This window comes from Cyprinus carpio, chromosome B10 (assembly GCF_018340385.1).
Source record: "Cyprinus carpio isolate SPL01 chromosome B10, ASM1834038v1, whole genome shotgun sequence".
Lineage (NCBI taxonomy): Eukaryota > Metazoa > Chordata > Actinopteri > Cypriniformes > Cyprinidae > Cyprinus > Cyprinus carpio.
This window is the reverse complement of record NC_056606.1, coordinates 16,316,705-16,337,322: the sequence shown is the minus strand read 5'-3', so window position 1 is coordinate 16,337,322 and position 20,618 is coordinate 16,316,705. Positions and strand designations below refer to the sequence as shown.

At 39.4% G+C, this 20,618-nt stretch overlaps 1 protein-coding gene across 8 annotated transcripts in view; it reads right to left on the bottom strand.

Moving 5' to 3' along the window:
• Positions 1–20,618, bottom strand: part of LOC109097737 (protein furry homolog) — a 60,729-nt gene that overhangs the window by 3,562 nt on the left and 36,549 nt on the right. For 6 of the 8 annotated variants that reach the window (XM_042732856.1, XM_042732853.1, XM_042732851.1 and 3 more), the window contains exons 29-59: positions 20,350–20,504; positions 20,151–20,250; positions 19,791–19,962; positions 19,296–19,552; positions 18,870–19,016; positions 18,619–18,787; positions 18,215–18,305; positions 17,926–18,008; positions 15,780–15,930; positions 14,759–14,862; positions 12,833–13,018; positions 12,119–12,320; positions 11,456–11,577; positions 11,150–11,337; positions 10,892–10,986; positions 9,974–10,587; positions 9,330–9,427; positions 8,780–8,956; positions 8,529–8,669; positions 8,248–8,430; positions 6,146–6,310; positions 5,909–5,983; positions 5,529–5,696; positions 4,879–4,887; positions 2,690–2,887; positions 2,421–2,567; positions 1,753–1,913; positions 1,455–1,665; positions 1,036–1,185; positions 817–915; positions 508–591 (exon numbers count right to left, since the gene is read on the bottom strand). In XM_042732856.1, the coding sequence (XP_042588790.1) occupies positions 508–591; positions 817–915; positions 1,036–1,185; positions 1,455–1,665; positions 1,753–1,913; positions 2,421–2,567; positions 2,690–2,887; positions 4,879–4,887; positions 5,529–5,696; positions 5,909–5,983; positions 6,146–6,310; positions 8,248–8,430; positions 8,529–8,669; positions 8,780–8,956; positions 9,330–9,427; positions 9,974–10,587; positions 10,892–10,986; positions 11,150–11,337; positions 11,456–11,577; positions 12,119–12,320; positions 12,833–13,018; positions 14,759–14,862; positions 15,780–15,930; positions 17,926–18,008; positions 18,215–18,305; positions 18,619–18,787; positions 18,870–19,016; positions 19,296–19,552; positions 19,791–19,962; positions 20,151–20,250; positions 20,350–20,504 (4,902 nt within the window). The remainder of the gene's footprint in view (positions 1–507; positions 592–816; positions 916–1,035; positions 1,186–1,454; positions 1,666–1,752; positions 1,914–2,420; positions 2,568–2,689; positions 2,888–4,878; positions 4,888–5,528; positions 5,697–5,908; positions 5,984–6,145; positions 6,311–8,247; positions 8,431–8,528; positions 8,670–8,779; positions 8,957–9,329; positions 9,428–9,973; positions 10,588–10,891; positions 10,987–11,149; positions 11,338–11,455; positions 11,578–12,118; positions 12,321–12,832; positions 13,019–14,758; positions 14,863–15,779; positions 15,931–17,925; positions 18,009–18,214; positions 18,306–18,618; positions 18,788–18,869; positions 19,017–19,295; positions 19,553–19,790; positions 19,963–20,150; positions 20,251–20,349; positions 20,505–20,618) is intronic. The other 2 variants (XM_042732852.1, XM_042732857.1) reach the window with 1 other exon arrangement.

The window sequence follows — 20,618 nt, the reverse complement described above, 5'->3', positions numbered from 1 at the left end:
AAAAACATTAATATACAAAATATTGACATATATCAATATATTAAATAAAATATTAAGCAGCACAACTGTTTTCAACATTGATATTAATAAATATTTCTTACGCAGCAAATCAGAATATTAGAGTGATTTCTGAAGAATCATTTGACACCAAGTACTGGAGAAATGGCTGCTGAAAATTTGGCTTTGCCATCACAGGAAAAACTGCATATTAAAATATATAAATATTAAAAAAACTGTTAAACTGTAATAATATTTCACAATATTACTATTTTTTACTGTTTTTGATCAAATAAATGCAGCCTTGGTGAGCATAAGACACTTCTTTCAAAAATATAAAAAAATCTTACCAACCCCAAACTTTTGAATGGTAGTGTATATGACCCACTAAATAACAAAATATGTACAGATTTAACAGGAACTATTGTGTACATATTATGAATGTTCATTCGTGTATACAGTGACAAGATAGAAGAGTTAATTTATAAGGGCATATTCAGCTATTTTCACCTTCTCCTCAGAGTCTCCAGGCTGACAGGTGATCACACCATCATCAGGATACCTTGGAAACGTGGCCTTACAGTTCTGTAACCACTGTTGAAAGAGAACAGCAGATGATACGAGCATGATACCTCTTTCCGTGCAAGATGACTGAATGTTTTGCCTGTTTTACTCTCCATCCTGCGAGTCTGATCACTTAAAGAAGTATTGGCACACCTCTAGTAAGTCGCATGATTGGCGGTCTTAATTCTGTAGCAGCTCTATATAGCAGCTTCAACTGCTTTTGTATGAGAAGCTTAGCAAGCTAGAATGACTTACTGAGACGACAGCTTCCTCCCGGGTGTTATATGTGTCCAGATACTCCTGCAGCTCAAGAACACTGAACTTCATCTTCTCTAGAAGCCCATAAGAAACAATCTACAAGAGGCCAGACAAAACCTAGCATAAAAATACTTTCTGACTGCTTATTCATAACTATTATTTAGGTTAGGTCCCTGAGGCATGGCTTTATGTAATCAACTTTGAATGTCCACTTACCGTTTCTGCGTCTACATACAGCGTGGGACAGTCTGAGCATAAGGCCAACATCTCAGATGACTGCACAAATTTTGACCCAATTCCCCTCAGGCCGTCTCCAAGGTAACTGGCAGCATTGCTGGTCAGGGAACAGAACTTATTCTGGATGTTCTGTAGACAAAAATACATTTTAACAATCCTAAAACCTACATTTGGACCTTTAAATAGCTAATATGAATAGAAATTTTCAAACAGGACTGTGTACATATTACATTTACGCATTTAGCAGACACTTTTATCCAAAGAGACTTACAGTGCATTCAGGCTATACATTTTTTTACCATTATGTGTGTTCCCTGGGAATTGAACCCACAACCTTTTGGGCTGCTAACGCAATGCTCTACCACTGAGCCACAGGAACATATAAAGGGTAACTTTACCTGAAACATTGTGGAGAAGATGTGGAAGGTGTAGACAGCGCAAGACCCGTCTGTATCACACAACAGCTGGTTAATGTGACTCCGCCAGGCTTCTTCGGCATCATCACACACCATGGGCTGAAATGCTGCCAGGATGGCAGAGAAAAAGGGGGAGGGTGGAGGAGGAAAGCCCAGCTCATCCAGATCATCTTGGTCCTCCCCAAAATGGTAGCTATTGAAACCGGAAGAAAGGGGGTTACCCTTCAATAACCATGCCAGTTAACAGTCTAATGATATAAAACTTTACTGATGTGTTCACCTGGGCAGGGAGTTTGGGTTCTGGTTGATTCCAGCTCGGTTTTGTTCTGCAGGAAGGTCCAGATTAGTGCTAGAGCCACAGTCAAACCTCATTGGCAGCTCATTCACACCGAATGGCAGGTCATCCTCTTGGACATTTGACTCCTCGTCTTCTGGTAAAACCTATGAAGATAAGATCACTGGTGGGCTTCTTTCCTCAGTGTGTTTGTTCTTATTGTTGCAGACTACATACTAGAGGTCAACTCAAAAGATGAGGAATTCTTTACCGTAAAAGAGTTAAGAGAGGCAAGAAAGAGAGTCAAGTGGTCCTCAGTGTTGTCAGAAGTGACACAATGACTTTGCCAACTGGCGATTAATGTGACATATTCCACCATACTGCACATTATATTTTCTCCCATTCATAAGTAATAGGAGTGCAATGTATTTGTATATCTAAAGTCTTTGTTCAATATACACTCATTAATGTATATGTAAAAATAATTTATCAATACTCAATATTGTGTTACCATAACTCAATTTGAAGTGTCACATTAGCAAATTTAAAGTAGTCACAAACATGCCAGTAATAGTTATAAACTGCATGATGAAGTAGATCTAGGTTATATGTTTGGTTTTATTTGCACCCTTGCAAAATAAGTTTTAATGAGCTTAATGTAATTTTAAACATACGGGCGGCATGATGTGGTCATCTGGTAGTGATGTTCCCAAGCAAGGTGTAGCAGCATTAAGAGAATTTGGGTCAGCTGATGTGGTGTCGTAGGAAGTGGACAGTGAGTCTGTATGATTGGTGTCCTCTGAGGGGGAGAGGTTCATGGTCTGAAATCAGAAAATGCCCAGTTTAAGAAAACTACTATCAAGCTAAGATAGACAGATAGACAGATAGACAGACAGATAGATAGATAGATAGATAGATAGATAGATAGATAGATAGCACATACTAGTTGAGAATGGGAGAGGCTTTGGCTGGTGGAATTGGACTCTTCCTCAGAGGAGTCATCTGAGTCCTGTTGGGGGTCGTGTAGGCCAATGCAGGGGGTGATATCAGAGTGCTGGCTCTCCTCCAGGAGCTCAGTCAGATCTGTGCTGTCCAGAGACCGCCGGCGCACTCCCCAGTTAAAGTTATCCATACTCTCACCCTATTAAAACAAACACACACAAGTGATTTAACAGCTGTATCCTCAAGCCAGGGGCACATTAACCATTGGGCTAGGCGGGGCTAAAGCTCCGGGGCCCGAGCAAGGAGGGGGTCCGTGATTGGCTGTGGAGTAGATTGACGGACATTGGTAGCACCGATTGCTAGAGCCCCACCACGCCCTTCACTTTTTAGCTCTATTATTTAGTTTTCTCCTAAATTCCATGCATTACCATTAATGGACTGGACACATGAAGCAGATAAAAACACAGCGTCATCATCCCCACAGATTTTAGGTTAGTTTGATTATTAACTTGATAGATGTATATTGCTTTTTGTGTTTGAAAATCTCTATAGGCCTAGTATATTCACTCATGGGTTGAGAAATTCATTTTGCGTGTCATGATGTAAGCTTTTTATTTAAATGCATTTTAAGCATTGTGGTTTAAAAACTAATTTAACTGTTCAGGGACATTAAGCAGTGGGGCAGAATTCATTTTGGAAAATGCGCGTGTTAAGACGGTTTCTGATATGCACGGAGCTCACTTGCTCGTACAGCGCCTGACTAAACTAAGAGTTATTTTTCGCACCTCGTGTTTAACCACACTTATGTGCCAAAATGCCTGTCTCCTCATCAACAGTCATTTGTGTCTTAAAAGAATGTTAATAGTTAAAGATAAAGCATGTGCACTAGTTGGCTATTATGAGATCCTGGCATTATATGATGAGATTTTAAGGGGATATATAGTAGTTCACCCAAAAATTAAAATACTGTCATCATTTACTCAGTTTCAAGTTGTTCTGAACCTGTATGAATTTCTTTGTTCTCCTTAACATAGAAGCTATTTTGACTGGACCAAACCAAAACGTTTCTGGTCCCTGTTGACTCCAATAGTGTTTTTTTTTCTCCATACCATGGAAGTCATGGGGACACAGAAACTGTTTGGTTACCAGTATTGTTCCAAATATATACATTTGTATTCAAGAACAGATGGAAACTCATACATGTTTAGAACAACAAAAACATAACTTAAATTTTTGGGTGAAAGCAGCTTAATATACCTGCTGTTGCCATTTGTGTCAATAATGTAAATTATACATTAGAAAGAAAATCGCTCACTGTCCTTGACAGAATAGCTTTTGTAAAATAATGTATATTGGATTTATACAGTGAAAACTATTTAGTCTATTTGTAGTCTATTTATTTTATACAATATAATTTTTTCTTATTCAGTGCTTTGAGTGTCTGTAGGTCAATTTCTTTGTTCTTTTGTAATTCATGACTGTTTATTTGTCTTCAGTAAGTTTTTTTTTTACATAGGCTAGTATTTTTTTTTTTATATATATATTTTTTGGAATTGGTAACAAGAATTATGAAATTGCAATGCATCAAACATTTTGATTGGATAAAAATCCTACTTTAAGCTATATATATCATTATTGTGCATTAAGTCATAGCCCCGGGGCCCAGTGAGGTCTTAATGCGGCCCTGCCTCTAGCATGAGTTGGGTGTAAACTATTCTGGCCTCTTTGGCCCACTTTTAATTAATCATGCAAACATTAACAACACATGCAAACATATAGTAAATACAATTAACCAATATTTGAAAATGTTTCTGAGTTTGCAAAAAAAAAAAAAAAAAAAACCTACATTCCTTTGTAGTCTAGGGGAAGAATAGCAAAACACAACACAAAAAGACAGCTGCTAGATCTTAGACCTGAAAAAAGTATTTAAAACAATCTAAACTGAATTCTAATAGTAATCTAACTGAAATAGTGAGGAATGATTTACTGTGAAACAAAAAAGTTGCAATGAGATGCTGCTAACATGCAGTTCTACAGTATGTAATATGACATCCATATATTAAACATAAAAAAACAACTAATCTCTTAAGACACAGCAGCCTATGATAGATGAGAGCCTACATGAATGACACAGGTATGGAAACATGATCTCAGCCATCCTCTCTCACATGCTAGCACAGCTGTTCTTACCTGCAGCTCCTACGGCAGCACAGGAGAGAAAGAGAGAGAATGTTAGCCACACAGTGAGAAAGACCAGAGGAAAAGCAATGGGCACATTAGTCAGGCAGTCTCTGATCAGCTAAAGTGTAATCTCATTATCCAGAGAGAACATTAATGAAATAACTGAAAGAAAAAGGAAAGAAAGAAAGCTGAAAGACAAAGAAAATTGGGTTTTTGTTAGTAAGGACAGGAATTTTTAATTTAATTCAATGATTCTTGCTTCAGTTCTGATTCCACTTAACAATTTGTATTAAAAAATAGTGGAACCAAATTTATTTACATGACATCCAAATACATTAACCAAAATAATTTTTAAAGGAAAAGGAAGGAATCAGTTCTTAGTTTGCAAATGTATTTGTTAGAGACATAAAGCTTACAGATATAGTAAACTATTTAGAAATCAACATTTTAACAGTTCTTCATAATTATATATAAGAAAGTTCAAAAGAACGGCATATATTTGAAATAGAAATCCTGATAAATGTTGTGACTGTCACATTTGATCATGTTAATGCATCCATGCTGAACAGAAGTATCAATTTCTTTAATGAATGAATCAGATTTGTAATATAAAAATTCCAAATGTGTGTGAAACTAAAACAATCTGATTTTCTACTCGCCTCTCCATCTTCCAGCTCTACATCCAGGAAGTCAAAGTCCCTGAAGACTCTGAACTGCTGCTCTGATGTGGTATCATCCAGAGTGTCCTCCCGGGTCCCATCCTCAGAGGACACCTGACTGGGCTGATGCTCCATGAGGTCCAGATCTCCACAGGATGAGAAGATCACCTGAGACAAACAAACATGACAGCGGAGTCAGCATGGAGTCTGGGTATGCAAAGAAAGCATCATGCAACGGTCCAGTTACTATAATGCCTTGTAAGACTACACATTAATTAGGGCTTTTATTAATATAAAATAATCAGAGATTTAATCTATTATTCCTGCAGTCTATGAGACCAAAAGGATAAGTGTCATATAAAGCAACAGTGAGGCCTTACAGATGGATTCTTGGTGAGGCCAACTTCCTGTCCGCAGAGTGATAGAACATTCACTAGCTTCTCTCTTGTTCGCTTCTGTTAAACAAAAGGAAAACACAGTTGAAAAGCAGACTCTGGTTTAATGTAATCAGGAACAAAGAGGAAGCTAAAAGACCGTTTAAAGCAGCACAAGAGAATGAAATGAAGTTTCCCTCCTTTGTACCCTGACTAATATGAACAGCATGAAATGTTTGTCACCTGTGAGGATTGTGGCCGTTTCCAGCTGACTGGCACCAGGACGGTGTTTGAATTGGACCCTGAAGAGGTAGAGGACGTGCTACGGGTCACTGCGATCGCACGGGCTTTCCCATCTCTCCCTCCTGATCCCTGCAGGTCATCATATCTGCGGCCAATAACCGGCGTCTGGACACAAACACATACATGCACACAATACATATGTAACTCATTTAAAAACAAACATATTTTACAATATATACTGAACATAGACACGTAACTCCCTACACAAATATGAGCACTCCAGCACAACAACAGGCTCTGAGCAGTTTGTAGACACACTCACACTACTCATGAGTCACAGCCTTCCTGTAGATAAACAAGCGTGTGTGGAAAAACAGCCTAATTGCTGACCTCCTTATCATCGTGCACATGCTACATCTGGATAGGATATCACTACTTTCATCAGGGTGGACCAGAGGTAAGGACTCAATTCTAGGAACTGAGGGTTTCCTATGGTAGTGCATGCAGCCACAAGAGGGCAATCATACACAAAGTTGGCAGCAAGGAGGTCTTTGTTATACCTGGAGAAAGCAGCATTTCTTGTAGTTCCTGCACCTGCTGAAAGCAAATGGCTATAATTCTCCAGTCACTATTAACTTTTGATCAACCTAAGATTGTTTTAGGTTTTACGTTCATTAACTTATTCAGTATTCAAACCACAGACTGTAAAAAAAAACATGGACATAGTGTCCGTGACGTCACCCGTAGGTTTCTGAAGAGCATTTTTGAAGCTCAAATTGCGCAGAGATGGCCATTGCCATCTTGGCTGCGTGTCACTCCCAGATAATTGAAAATGGGCAAAAAGGCTAAAACCACGCTCACCTAGCACAATGGTGGTGACAGCAGTGGCATTCCACCTGCCACTCAAGTGGCCACGCCCTTAATTATGCAGAACTTTAAGACTTAATATAATTTCAGTGGATGAGTTATAAAAAAATACATCCTCTTCACAGCAAAATTAGCTATATAGACCAAAACCACTTTTGGTACCAGGCTGTAAAAATATTTTTTTCTGCTGTAAAGTTGGCCATTTTAAAGGTGCTGTATATAAGATTTTTACTCTACTAAAGCATAAAAATACGTTAGAAATATGTTTGCAGATATTTAAGAAACATGCTAAGTTAACATACTTGTTTATCTGAAAAACAATGCTACAGTCAGTTATTCTCCTTTGAAAATGTGCATTCCAGAAATTCTGTCTTTGTTTTGGTTTGCGAAACCCACCCACTGCCAGTTTACCCAATTGTGTTTCGGCATCCCGGGTTGCCAGTTGGCGGAAAACAGCATATTTAATTTCATTCATCGTCAAGTGTGCTCATTCCTGTTTGTGTCGTCAATCTGGCAACCTGCGTGTGCATCAAGTCTGAGGAGGAGGGGGCGGGTGAAAAAAACCTTCTCCATATTTTGAATTTGGACTGCAATAGTTAGTTCAACCACTCGATGTCAATTTTACATACAGCGCCTTTAACATGGGGTGTCTATGTGACTGACTCAATTTTGAAAGTCTCTAGTGGCCATCGATGAATTGCAGTTTAAGTCACTTCAATGTTGATTTCAAGAGAGAGACTGGAAGGTTGCCGCTTGATTCAAACCTCAGACAAAAAGTAGTCACTTTTTCTTAACTTGTAGTTTAATTGTTTATTAGGTTCTAGTTGAAACCCTCAGAGAGGCAGAATCTCAACCACACTTTGTTCAGGGCAGTTATAAATCGCAAATGCAGTCAAAACACATCTCCCCAAAAAACCACCAACTACTATCACCACCACTCCCACATCTGAAAGCAAGCTGAGAACCTGAACACCTTCCCTTTGGGCTAAAATGTACCAAAAACAAAGGAAAAGAGGCAGCGCCCTTCATGGGATCTGATAACCAATGTATGTTCAAAAACAACAACACGGCCACACCTGAAGAGGTGAATGAGTCAGAGAACCTGTGGTGTATAATCTAACTGAAAACTGATACTTTCAAAAGCATTAATGTTGTTTTTGCCTACAGCAAAAACTAAAAAGCATGCATGTGAACAATTAAACAACAAAATGTATTGTGTGCACCGTGTAAAGTACCTCAGATATGTCAAAATGGAATTCCATTGTCTTTCCTGGCAGGGCTTTAGATGAGCCATCCCACATCATACGGCTAACCTCCAGGTGGGCTAAGTCACCATGGGTGTAGGACGGCAGGGACAGACTGGCAGAACGGGAAACAACCAGCTTCAGAATGTTCAGAGCTTCCTTCCAGTGAACCGTCTAGAGGACACACACATATTGGTATGAAAAATGAGACTGAAATTCTTACAAATGACCAGATGAATCCTAAATCAAGTGGTTCAACAGAAAGATCTCACCTGTACAAATTTCTCAATGGTCTTTAGCACCTCTACATTGAAAGGTTTGACCTGAATTCCTGCCAAATCCATGTGGCTCAGCAGACTGTAGATGATCTGCAGCAGGGGCTGCTGCATGCTGGGTAATCCTTTATCTAGCAACTATGAAGAGAGCTGGTATTAAAAGGGTGCTCTTCACATATAATATCAGCTGCAGCATATCCATAATTTTGTAGCTTGTATTTGGACATTTAAGGCTCAGGACAGCTCACCTCAGCCATATATGTCACCAGACTGAGTGTGATGTCTGAAAAGGCCTCATGCAGATAGCGGCAGACCACATTTACCCATGAGAAGGGGTCTCTGGTGTAAGAACGAGTCTTATATAGAGTCATTACATGAGCTAGGTGAGAAAGTTTAGTGTTCTTGTCTTTCTCCTCCAGACACACCTAGAAAACACACCAGAAACAGTCATATTAACAGTCATAAATTACATATTGTAGGTTTTTAAACCTTTGGGAACTCATTAGATAATTTTATACTTATATGGTGCAATATTAATTATTTATTGTGGTCAGTTGTGTCACTAAATACAATTAGATATGTGTGCTGCTACTACTGACCAGCATTTTGTCGATCTATATAAGGTTGCAGAAATATGGACACTAGCTGAGATTTTATCTTAAATACATGCATGCTGTGAGTCAGCTGTCTTGTTAAATGCCTAATAAGTCTAGAAAAAGCACTTTTGCTTTTTGATGTCAATGAAGTGCAGGGTGTGTTTAATAAAAGGAGTGTGTAGAGAAAACAGGCTGGGCAGACCTGTGCGATCCTCTCAGCGCTTTCTTTACAAAACTGAGTAGGGCTACCGAAGTGTTGCACCAGGTGAGGCAGCAGACAAAGCACGTTCAGAGGAAATCCTGAGCAGGCAGAGAACAAAACATGAAAAGAAGTGAAAGGAAAGCAGCTAAATATCACAGACATTTCATAGTTAAACAATGTAAAGGCATATCAGGTTGAGCAGCCTTCACTCTTATAGATTAAAGACACATTTGAAGAGCAAGATTTTAAAACAAAAGTAAGCATGGATTTTAGGCTTTGGTTTAGTGTAATAAAATAGTGTGGCGATCTGTTGACGGGACACTAGAATCAACTCTTCAGTCTTGCTTCAGTATGCAAATAGCTACAGGCAAGTAGACCATTCAGTTGTTTTACAACAAAAAAGACAACTTATGGTAGCAAATAAACCATTAACTTAAAAAAAAAAAAAGGATTACGGACACAAAAGCTACCAACAAAACCTTACATCACTCTGAATGCTCAAACACACAGTTTGTACACTGACAAAGTCTACAAAGAGACAGGAGTAGTAAGCAAGGACTGTTTCTGTCACTGCTTTTGAGTTGTTTAGTCACATTAGACCTGTATAAAAAGTTTAAAAATTTTGCCAGCACCATTCTACCCACCTATAGCCTTCGATGTGTCCACTACTGGCACTCGTGAAACAGGTGTAAGCTGACAGAACAGCTGAAGTGTAAGATCATTTGTGGCCGGAGAAGTGAATCCCTTCAGGAGCAGCTGCTGCAGCCCGGAAAAGCCACTCCACCTCAGCTGGGCCTGGAGCTTCTCCAGTCTCTCCCTGTTCTCCTGCAGATCCAACGGAACCCGTGCCAGCAGTTTGTGAACCAGCCTCAATGACATCTGGTATTCGAATTCAAAGTCTGACTCCATGAGTGACACAGCCACCCAGAAGATGGTGGCGAGCAGGTTGGCGGGGTGACTGGAGTGGGAGGGGTCGGTGATGACACTTGTGTCGGCGCGGGTAGAGTTGGAGGATGTACTGCGGGCCGATCGGACGAGACCCTGTTGGGTACAGGCTTGGATGCGGTCCAGAGTGGCGCTGCGAGGAGGGTTGGAGGATGAGTTTTCCCCACTTTCGCCAAACTTCTTGGGGACGGAGTAACTGCGCTGGTGCCTGTTCCGCTCGTTAGTGCCACCCTCTTGGTGCAGGTTCAGCTGTCCTGTGCTCTTACGGTTTGGGTTGAGCTTCCCGCTCACCAGGAAGTCTGGAGAGGAATCTCTGTACATGGAAGAGACATTGCAGGTATGTAAAGAAAAACAAATGAAAAATTTAATATTTTTTTCCATGCTGCTATATTATTATAATTAATACCATTCCAAAGTTTTGGTAAAAGTTTTTAATGTTTTTGAAGAAAAGCTCTTATTCTTACCAAGGCTGCATTTACTGACCCATAATACAGTAAAACAGTAATATTGTGAAATATTCATACATTTTCCAAACTTTTGAACAGTATGTACCATGGCTATAAAACATTTTAGGTTGAAATGGTAGGAAAACATAATATACAGCAAGTAATTTTCACCTCGTCAAAGCTGCCATAAGTTCACTGTTGTTCAGACATTCAGCTAAATTATCCACAACAGACTCCAGAGTGAGTAAAATCTCCATTACGTAACCCTGGAAGGCAAAAAGATAAAATTTATCACAATAAGATTGAAACTAAGAATTATTTGACCACCATATGCATTTAACCAATCAAACTGAAGTAATCCAGAGAGCTATATAATTATGGTGTTTATTGCATGGATGTTTTTTAATACTCCTGCTAATGGATGCACACCTGTACTTCATCCCCATGTTCCCCCACAACCTCCACCAGCCGTGAGAGCAGGTCGGCCACTGCGTGGGCAGAGAGGGGTTGTCTCAGGGCACGGAAGATCTGGAACGAGCGCCCGGCATAATGGCGGGAGGAGCTGCAGAGGGCCGTCTGCAAAGCAACATCACTCAGCTGGTGCTCTAGATGGAAATCTGACACATGACACTTATCAGTCACTTATCAAACAACCACTGTTCCAATATAATGTATAGGAGATATTTCATTCTTTAAATATGTCACATAAATGCACTAACAATGTTTGGTAATTACCTGATTTGGACTCCTTGAACACAGAAACCACATGCCGCAGGAAGTTGGTGAGCTGCTCGGTGCTCTTAGAGTTGGGGTTCTTTGGCATGATGTCTTCATGGCACCAAAGCGGTCCGAAAAACCCCAGAAAAAGAAAAGAAAATAACCCAATCAACTTAACAACAACAACAACAAACATCACAAATACATGAACTACTGCCCTCTAAATGGCTGATTTAATGACTCTGGGAAATGCCCAATAGTTTTGCTGGGGAAAAAAATGGAAGTAATATATGTTTCGAGATATTTATCAAAATTACCTGTGTGTGAATTTCAAATTTGAAACAAATAAAATAAAATGTTAAATAAAATAATAATAATAAAAAAAAAAAAACGAATTTAAGTAATTAAAATCTTAAAAGAATAATAATTAGTAATAAATGATGCCATAATTATTTAGAATTTTATTTAAAAATAAAAAATCTTTGACCACTAGGGGATGTGTGAGCTTATGAATATTTGATAGTTGATGCACCATCCATTTTGTCTTGTCATCCTGATAATATTTATGCATTCTAGATTAGTGTCTTATGTGCCTGAAGAATCCCTCCCATTTGAGTTTCTATCTAATTTCATCCACATATATCGAAAAACCTGCTAAAAATCTATATCTTTGCCACACACCTGGTGGTGAGGAACTCGATGAGCTTGTTGGTTTTCTCATCTGATTCTGTGGAGGACTCGTCCAGCTCCTCCAGATCAGCTGTGATTTGTGGCAGGTTTCCGATGCTTCCTCCCAGGCTCACACTAGAGGAGGTGGAGGACGAGCTTAGTCCGGAATCCGCCACTGGTGATGCCTGCCACTCTCGCAGAAAGTCGAATCCCCCTGTTCAGACGAGAGCGTGGTTTAGTTATGCAATGCATGCAGGTTATAAACAGTACAGCAAGTCTGTAAATGCTTAAACATTTTCTTTTATTATTATTGTGTCTGCGGCCTTGTTTTAAAATGAGGCTTTTCTCCATTTCAAATTCACCAGTAGTCTGTGATGCATGACTGTAATGATTTTGTACAGTTGTTGTACTCAAAACAAGGAATTGTGTGGGAAAAGACCATCCCCAAAGGAAATTTTTACAGGTTGCTCTCCATATATCACGATTGATTTGAGTGTTCACTTTGTCTTAGAGGTTTTTCCTGCAGACTTTTGTATCTTGGCATATCTGAGCACAATTTGAAACTTTACTGTGATTTTGGCTCTTATGGGAAACAAAACAAAACTTCTAGCAAGAAACTGGAATTATTTTTGTGCAATGATATAAATAAACAGTCTATGTTTATTTCTGTCAGCTGTTGGTGTCTTTTTGTGTCATGTTGGATTCTGGGTAGAGAAATGATTGTACCTGTGTAGAGGTATTCGGGCTGGTAGCTGGATTTAATGGTGAGCGTCTTGTTGTCACCGATCTCTCTGGTTAGTAACAGGACAGAGGCGATGACCTGGAAGTTGTTGTTGCAGGAGAGGGCGATGAGGAGATGCAGTAACAACCTCTTGCTGTGCTCAAATACCTCTGGCCGATAATGATCCAAACCTGAGAGGACAGAGATGCACAGGTAAATGAACTGAACTGATTTGAGCTGAATAGAAAATAAGTCAATGAAGTGGACAGGAATGAATAACATTCTGAACCTGAACTAATTTACTTTCAAAGGGTGTTCCCACTTTTGTACAGTTGCATAACGCGGATAATGCATCATGTTTAATACACATATATGCACAATATAATGCACAGAACACAAAATAGGGCTCAGTGCAACAATGCATACTTGTAATTGAGTGCAATTGTTCAGGACATTTTTTTTGCAAACGTTTAAATTGTACAAATTTTCAGACTTGCCATGAGCACAGAAATTATGTGTTGTAATTTGTGATTTGAAGTTCATTAAATATGATGCTTAATTGACCCTTCGCAAAAACCTGACCCCTTAGTTATTGTTGCTACATCCGACCAGCTATGCTGCTCTCATGCCACACATTATGTTCTCACGCAGTGAAAAAGACATCACGGACCAAAGAGGAAACTGACGACGCACCAACAGATAAGACAGAGCAGGTTACTTCTGGTATGAAACAAATTCCCAGCAGGCACACAAAGTCATAAGACATTGATATTTGGTTAAATTTCAGTTGCGACGTCGGTTGACCAAAAGTCAATATCAATTCAACGTCTAATGTCAGTGTTAATCTGATGTCCAATACCGACGGCAGCTGTCGTTGATATTTGTTGTTTTTAGGTTGTGTAGCCAAAATCCAATGTTAATTCAATGTCAAATTGGCGTCAAATACTGACGTCAACCTGGTTTTTTATTCTTAACCAAAATGCAACATCCATCTGACGTCATGTCCAACGTCAACCTGACGTTATTTTGATGTCCTGTGCCTGCTGAGAAAGTCTCGGCTTTCAAATTTTGTCATTTTTTGAAGAAATTCCAACAATATATACCCTTTTGTGGCTCTTTACTGTGTCGTGACAGATCACTATAGTGCCTCACTTCAAGTAGCACGTGAACCGATTATCTTTTCCTCTTTACTAGTTATAGCACGAAATAAACATGAATGAAAATCAGAAGGTATCATTTCAACCGTGCAAAGACATCAATACACCATTTTTTAAGTTCACGAATATACTCTCCTGACTGGTTTGTTTTTTTGGACTAAATGGCAGATTCTACATTATGATTGGTCGCCTATGAAACAAACTCCTTGCGAAGGGTAAATAACTGATCAAGAACTAGGCCTACACTAACCACAGCCCTGCAGAGAATTACACTGATGGAGTTATCATTCCCATAGGAACACAAAGGGCATTTAAAAAGTGAACAGTCACTGTTGTGCTCTATATTTCTGGCTGAAAAACAAAATATCACAGGTGCGCCTTTAGTCAAAAGACATAAAGAGAAACATGTTGTGGGCATGAGGTGCTGACGACATCAAGAGTTTGAGAGAGATAAACCATTAGTAGATTGCATTTCGCCAGCCCACTCTTTATTTCCTTCTCCTCCTCATTTTCCATCACAGACATTTTTCACATTTCTGGCATTGTTGTGCTTTGTTATTCAGACAGACTGCTGGGGTGAATTATGGTGGAGAATGCGGGCACTATATACAGTAGGCCAGACCAAAGATATGAGTGCGTTCTCACGGAGACACATCCAAACATAAACTCCCTCATATCTTTTAGCTAAAAAGGTACAATGTGGTTCTCCACATTTTAATAACACTGAAAAAAGTTAGATAAAAAGATGAGGTGAGAAAATAAAAGAGTGCTTACCTAGGAAGAGAGCATGAAGAAGCAGCGGCAGGTGTAGCGCCCAGTCTTCTCTGACGCTGTGGTCCACCACCATCTCCGTCATGAAGATCACAGCTATGTTACACCTGCCGGCACACACATGTAACATGTGTTACATACTTAACAGTGTAATAGTGTTACATACTTAACCTTATTGGTTGCAGCATCCACTGAAAGATGTACATATATAATAAGACAGGGAACTGTGGCATAGTGCTCATGTGGATGTTACAAGTTCAAATCTGGCATGCAACATTTCACAATCTTGACTGCATCTCTTCTGTCCATTATTTCCCATCCTACCTTTGCTATTTTATCTACCAAAATGGCAAAAGGTCTAAAATGAAGGCTTACAGGGTCAAGCCCAGCTGTGACTATGAATCACCTAATTAAATCCAAGATCCATTAAATTACCGACTGGTATAAAGAGATGGCTCTTCATTTGGCTTACACATATCCAGACAGAAAACAAAGAGGGAAGTTTATTTTTAGCAGGTATTCCTTTGTTTGTTTTGTTGTATATCCAACTGTTCAGGTGTCAGCGCGAGTCTGCACAGATTTGATGAACTTGACAGATATTTTATAAAAATCCTAAATATGCTGTTGCACCATCCTTTGATGCATGCCTGATGGTCTTTACCTCCCTCCTGAAAAATCATTGAACGTCAGAAGGATGCTGGTCATGAACTTTTGTCATGGTAACGGAACAACAGCTCCTCTCTTGTAAACAAAACAGAGTTGGGGGCAACTGCTGTAAAATGCTAGAACAAACTAACACAAGTGGGTTTTATGGGATTGGCTTAATAAAATCCATTCTCTGCACATGAACAAAAGCAACTCTGTAAGGATGAGTTCATGGTGTAAATCCATGTATGTTTGTGTAAATGTTTTGAGAGTAGGAGGGTTGGACATTTAAGACCTTTCATAAATCTCCGTTCTCATTCAGTCTGACTTCATTAAAATGCAAAGGAAGTCAAAAGCATAAGGAAGGCTCGGGTGGTACCTGTGAAGGGGTCCCCGTGGGGTGATGGTCTCGGGCAGATAGTCCACCAACGGGGCCCAACAGCCTCCGTTCACAGGCATGGGAAGAGGCTGAGGTCTGTTACTCTCCAGTACACTGATCAACCAGGCAGCATACGGAGGCAGAGGGTCATCTGTTAACACACACAATAGGAGTCAATACTCAGCGGGGCATTACATTAAAACAGAGTTACTAGGACACCAAAGTGAACAGGGTAACCAAAATACCATACCAAATACCATAATTAAATAAATTGACATTAAATATTGACTCCAGAAAGTAGAAATAGACCAGAGTGATACAAGAGATGTAAAACTGGCACAGTTATGTAGGACACAATGGTAAAAAATACACAGAATGCTATGACTGACCAATCACAATCAAGTATTCCAGAAAGCTTTATAATTAGAAACATTTTGAAATGTGTCTATAGTGTTACAATTTAACATCAAATTAGTCAAATCATCTGAATCTGAGTTTCTATAACCAAAATAAATCAGGAAATATTTCTAAAATTTTCTTGAAATGTCCACTATCATAAAGTACTGTGTTATTTTATCTTTATATCAATTTACAAATTAATCATTCTAAATAAACTGATGATTTAGAATTAAACACTTATAATTAAAAATAAATAATAAATTAATACATTTTAATTAATTATACATTTAAATTAAAGAGGAATTTCACTCTGTCACTTCATATAACCATCTGGTGCGATGAGTCGATTCAGAGCGCATCATGCAATTAACATCATTCATCTTGCCACTCGGTCATCAGCTGTCATGACAGGTATGTAGGCAGGACAAAAGCTGGCAGCTCCCACACCCAAAACTCATAAATACACGTGCACAACAAGTTGACATGCACATGCATGAGAGAATACACAGACAAAGGCATGTGTCGTGACCTTAATTACAGTACCGAATTCTTTAAAGGGATAGTTCACCCAAAAATGAAAATTTGATGTTTATCTGCTTACCCCCAGGGCATCCAAGATGTACGTGACTTTGTTTCTTCAGTAGAACACAAATTATGATTTTTAGCTCCAACCGTTGCAGTCTCTCAGTCGTATAATGCATGGCAAATGGTAACAAAATCTATGAGAGTAAAAAAAACATGCAGACAAATCCAAATAAAACCCTGTGGCTCGTGACGATACATTGATGTGTAAAGACACAAAACAATCGGTCTGTGCAAGAAACTGAACAGTATTTATATCGTTTTTTACCTCTGATCCACGCAATGTCCGAACTGTTAGAACTCTTGTGAATGCGCGTGAGGCACTCTTCTTCTTCTTCTTGCTTTATGTCAGATCGCAGACTTATAAGTGCATTACCGCCACCTATCTCTCAAGTGGACCATTGACACTCCCGATTGAGATTGTAGATAGAGTGTCAATGGTACACTTGAGAGAAAGGTGGCGGTCTGCCATAAAGCAAGAAGAAGAATGCCTCATGCGCTTGCTGCTGTGAAGTGTGTTTACAAGAGTTCTAACAGTTCGGACATTGTATGAATCAGAGGTAAAAAACAATATAAATACTGTTCAGTTTCTTGCACAGACCAATCGTTTTGTGTCTTTACACATCAATGTATCGTCACATGCCGCAGGGTTTAATTTTGATTCGTCTTTGCATGTTTTTTTTACTCTCATAGATTTTGTTACCATTTGCCATGCATTATACGACTGAGAGACTGCAACGGTTGGAGCTAAAAATCATAATTTGTGTTCTACTGAAGAAACAAAGTCACCTACATCTTGGATGCCCTGGGGGTAAGCAGATTAACATCAAATTTTCATTTTTGGGTGAACTATCCCTTTAATACAGAGATGCAATGCTTTAGTGAGCATGTATTATTGGTATATACAGTATGCACCAAAAGGTAAGTTACATGTACAGTTGTCAGTTGTTAGAAACTGAAAGCTGTAAAACAATGAGTGTAAATGTATCCTTAGTCATATGTGTCAGTATGTGGAATGACAGCTGTGAACCATCTGTTGCTCTGTTCTTGTAATCTGGGGGATTACTGACTGTAACCTATAAAGTCTGGAGTTGCACACACGGCTCTGTGAACCGTAAAGTTGTCCATAACTACGTTCATAATACAGGACAGATGAAGAACTTACTCTTCTCCTCATCATAAGAACCTCCTGAGCTGTTGCTGTAGCGTGATTCCAGTCGGTTATGAGCCCGGGCTGCATTGCTTAACCTGAGAAAATGTGTGCACAAAACACACATTAGGGAACATAGAATGTACATGCATATTGACTTAACATGTATTAATTGACTGTTCAGTAGCTGCCTACCTATATAGTATATATGTGGTGGATGAGAACTTACAGCCCATGTGTGGTGGAGAATTTAGTGTATTAAATTTATTTTAAGGAAATCAAAGTTAAATGAAGAAAGATCTACCTCTCTTCATTCTCTCTGACGATTTTTGCCTCATCTGTCTCCTGGAAGTTTTCTTGCCCGGCCACTACCGTATTGCTGCTAGATGTTGTGCCTTTGCAAACAAACAAAAAACTGAATATTTAACCATTATTAGGTCAGAACTATACATTGGGTTATAAAATTCAAAGCATTCAATACATCACAACCCAGGGTTCTGCAATGGGATGGACCAAAGCCTAGTACTACATTTATAAGCGACTATATTTTAATTTGCATACTGAATTATGTATTTATTGAATACTGCTTTGAATAATTTACAGATTATAGATCCTTTCTTCTGAAAAATCTTACATTTATTAAGAAATACATTGCATTGAAAATAGAAAAAAAAAACTGCTAACCCCCCCCAGGGATATGTGCCTCACCTGAGGCCACAACAGAGTTCTTGTTGCTGGCAACAAAGCGGTAAAATGGTGGGTTGTCACAGTGTAGGACCACTGGGTTTACCGGGTCTGTCTGCTGAAGCTCAAAGAGCAGCTCCTCCATGGTCTGAATGGTGTTGTTCCGACACAGATATATCACCACTTTCTTAATCTAAAAACAGTTTGAAACAAATTTAGCCCATTATAAAGATCTAATGAAATTAAAAGAGTGTCCATATGTGTGTTTTCCTTACATAAGGCAGCAGTGTAGTGTCACTGCTGACTCCACACAAGCTTATGAGGAACTGCAGGGTTATTCTCAGGTTGTTACTCCACTTGTCATTGGCCACAAGAGCATTCCAGGCATTCTCCATCTCAGGACCTGGGACTTCATCTCCATACTGATGGAAAACCACACAAAAACAACATTGTAGTTGATTGCCGAACCTTTAAAGAGGCCATATTCAACACTTTCATTGCACTGTATTACAGCATTGTATAATGTTAGGTAATAATTCTTGCATAAACGTCATAAATAATCATAATCCTCCTCATCCTCTTTGCAGTTTGGTAGATTCAACTGAGATATTAAAGATATCTACAGTAATTTTAACTTTTTTCATTTGGATGGGTTGAGTTACTACCACAACTGGCTATTTACGCAATGTAGTGCCTCTCACCTTTGCTGTCATGAACATGAGGTTGTTTAGGACCAGTGAGGTGGCCTGCAGAGAGCCCCAACCATTGCCTTTGAGCCTGTGGGTGATTCCCAGGTTGTCAGACTGCTCACGAGCCTCTTCCTCTGGAGTGCACGGGCTGGAGGTCGGGGGAAGCAGTCCTGTATCAACCAGCTCTATGTTGTTCAGCCACGGCAGCAGGTAGGTCAGCATGATCTGTCTGCCGTTAGGGTGAGTGGTGGAGAACCTCTGGCTGACCTCTGCATGTGTGAAATGATTGCAGATAAAAAAAATGAGTGGGAAGGTTTAGTGCAAGGTCAAAAGTTGAGCTGCAGAACAATAACAGAGCACACTCAATCAGGCCCATTCTTTTGCATGTAGGTGTTTATTTGCTTTTGGTGGAGCAACAGTTTGGTGACGCATCCAAATATGTGGCTAACAGATATTCCTTGTAAAGCATGAGTAAGTGTGTCACAGACACAGACATGCACACCCTACCTGAGAAGAGTGGCAGGGTGAGTTCAGGATACATGCAGGCCAGCTGATTTGAGAGCTGGAAGAGAGAGACGCTGTATAGTGGCGGTAAAGGACCATGTGTGCCATATAGGATATTTCCTGATTTCTGCCCCACAATCCTCTTTGAGTAAACAGACAACTTGGACTCTAGAACCTGAATGACACGGAAAAAAAAAGGAAAAAATATTTTAGAGCTAGAAATGTATTTATTTGTTTATTTTTGGAGGGAAAACTTGTATAAACATTACTTTCTGACACAAAACAAGCATGCATATATCTTTCAGCCACTGAAAATACAAGAAAGGCAAGTAAAAATCTGATTTAAAAAAATGCATCAGGTACCTGCATGAGCTGCATGGATATCTCGTAAATCTCTCTGCTTGTGTCAGATGACTTAAACAACACCAGATTCAAAAGGGTCACGATGTCACACGGATAATTCCTGAAAAGAAAGAACAAAACACAGATGAAAAAAATGTGTGATCTGCTTTCTGAAAATGTTATTAAAGGTGACCATGGCGATGACGAAGGCTCCAATTACCTGCTACCACACACAGTAGCAATAGCTTTGAAGCACCCCGAAGCGAGCTGGTATGATCCAGTGAAGCAGCGATCCACAGCCCAGTTAAAAAGATTCAGCTGATCTGGGTTTAGTTCCAGGAGCAAGATCACAACCTCACAGCCCAGCCGATGTACCTGCAGCCCAGGGTGGTGATATAAACGTGAGTGTTTAAATGTGTTCTTTTCCCATAATCAAAGCAGAATTAAAGTTATTCCAATGTACTAGTCATTCATTTCAACTTTAATTGC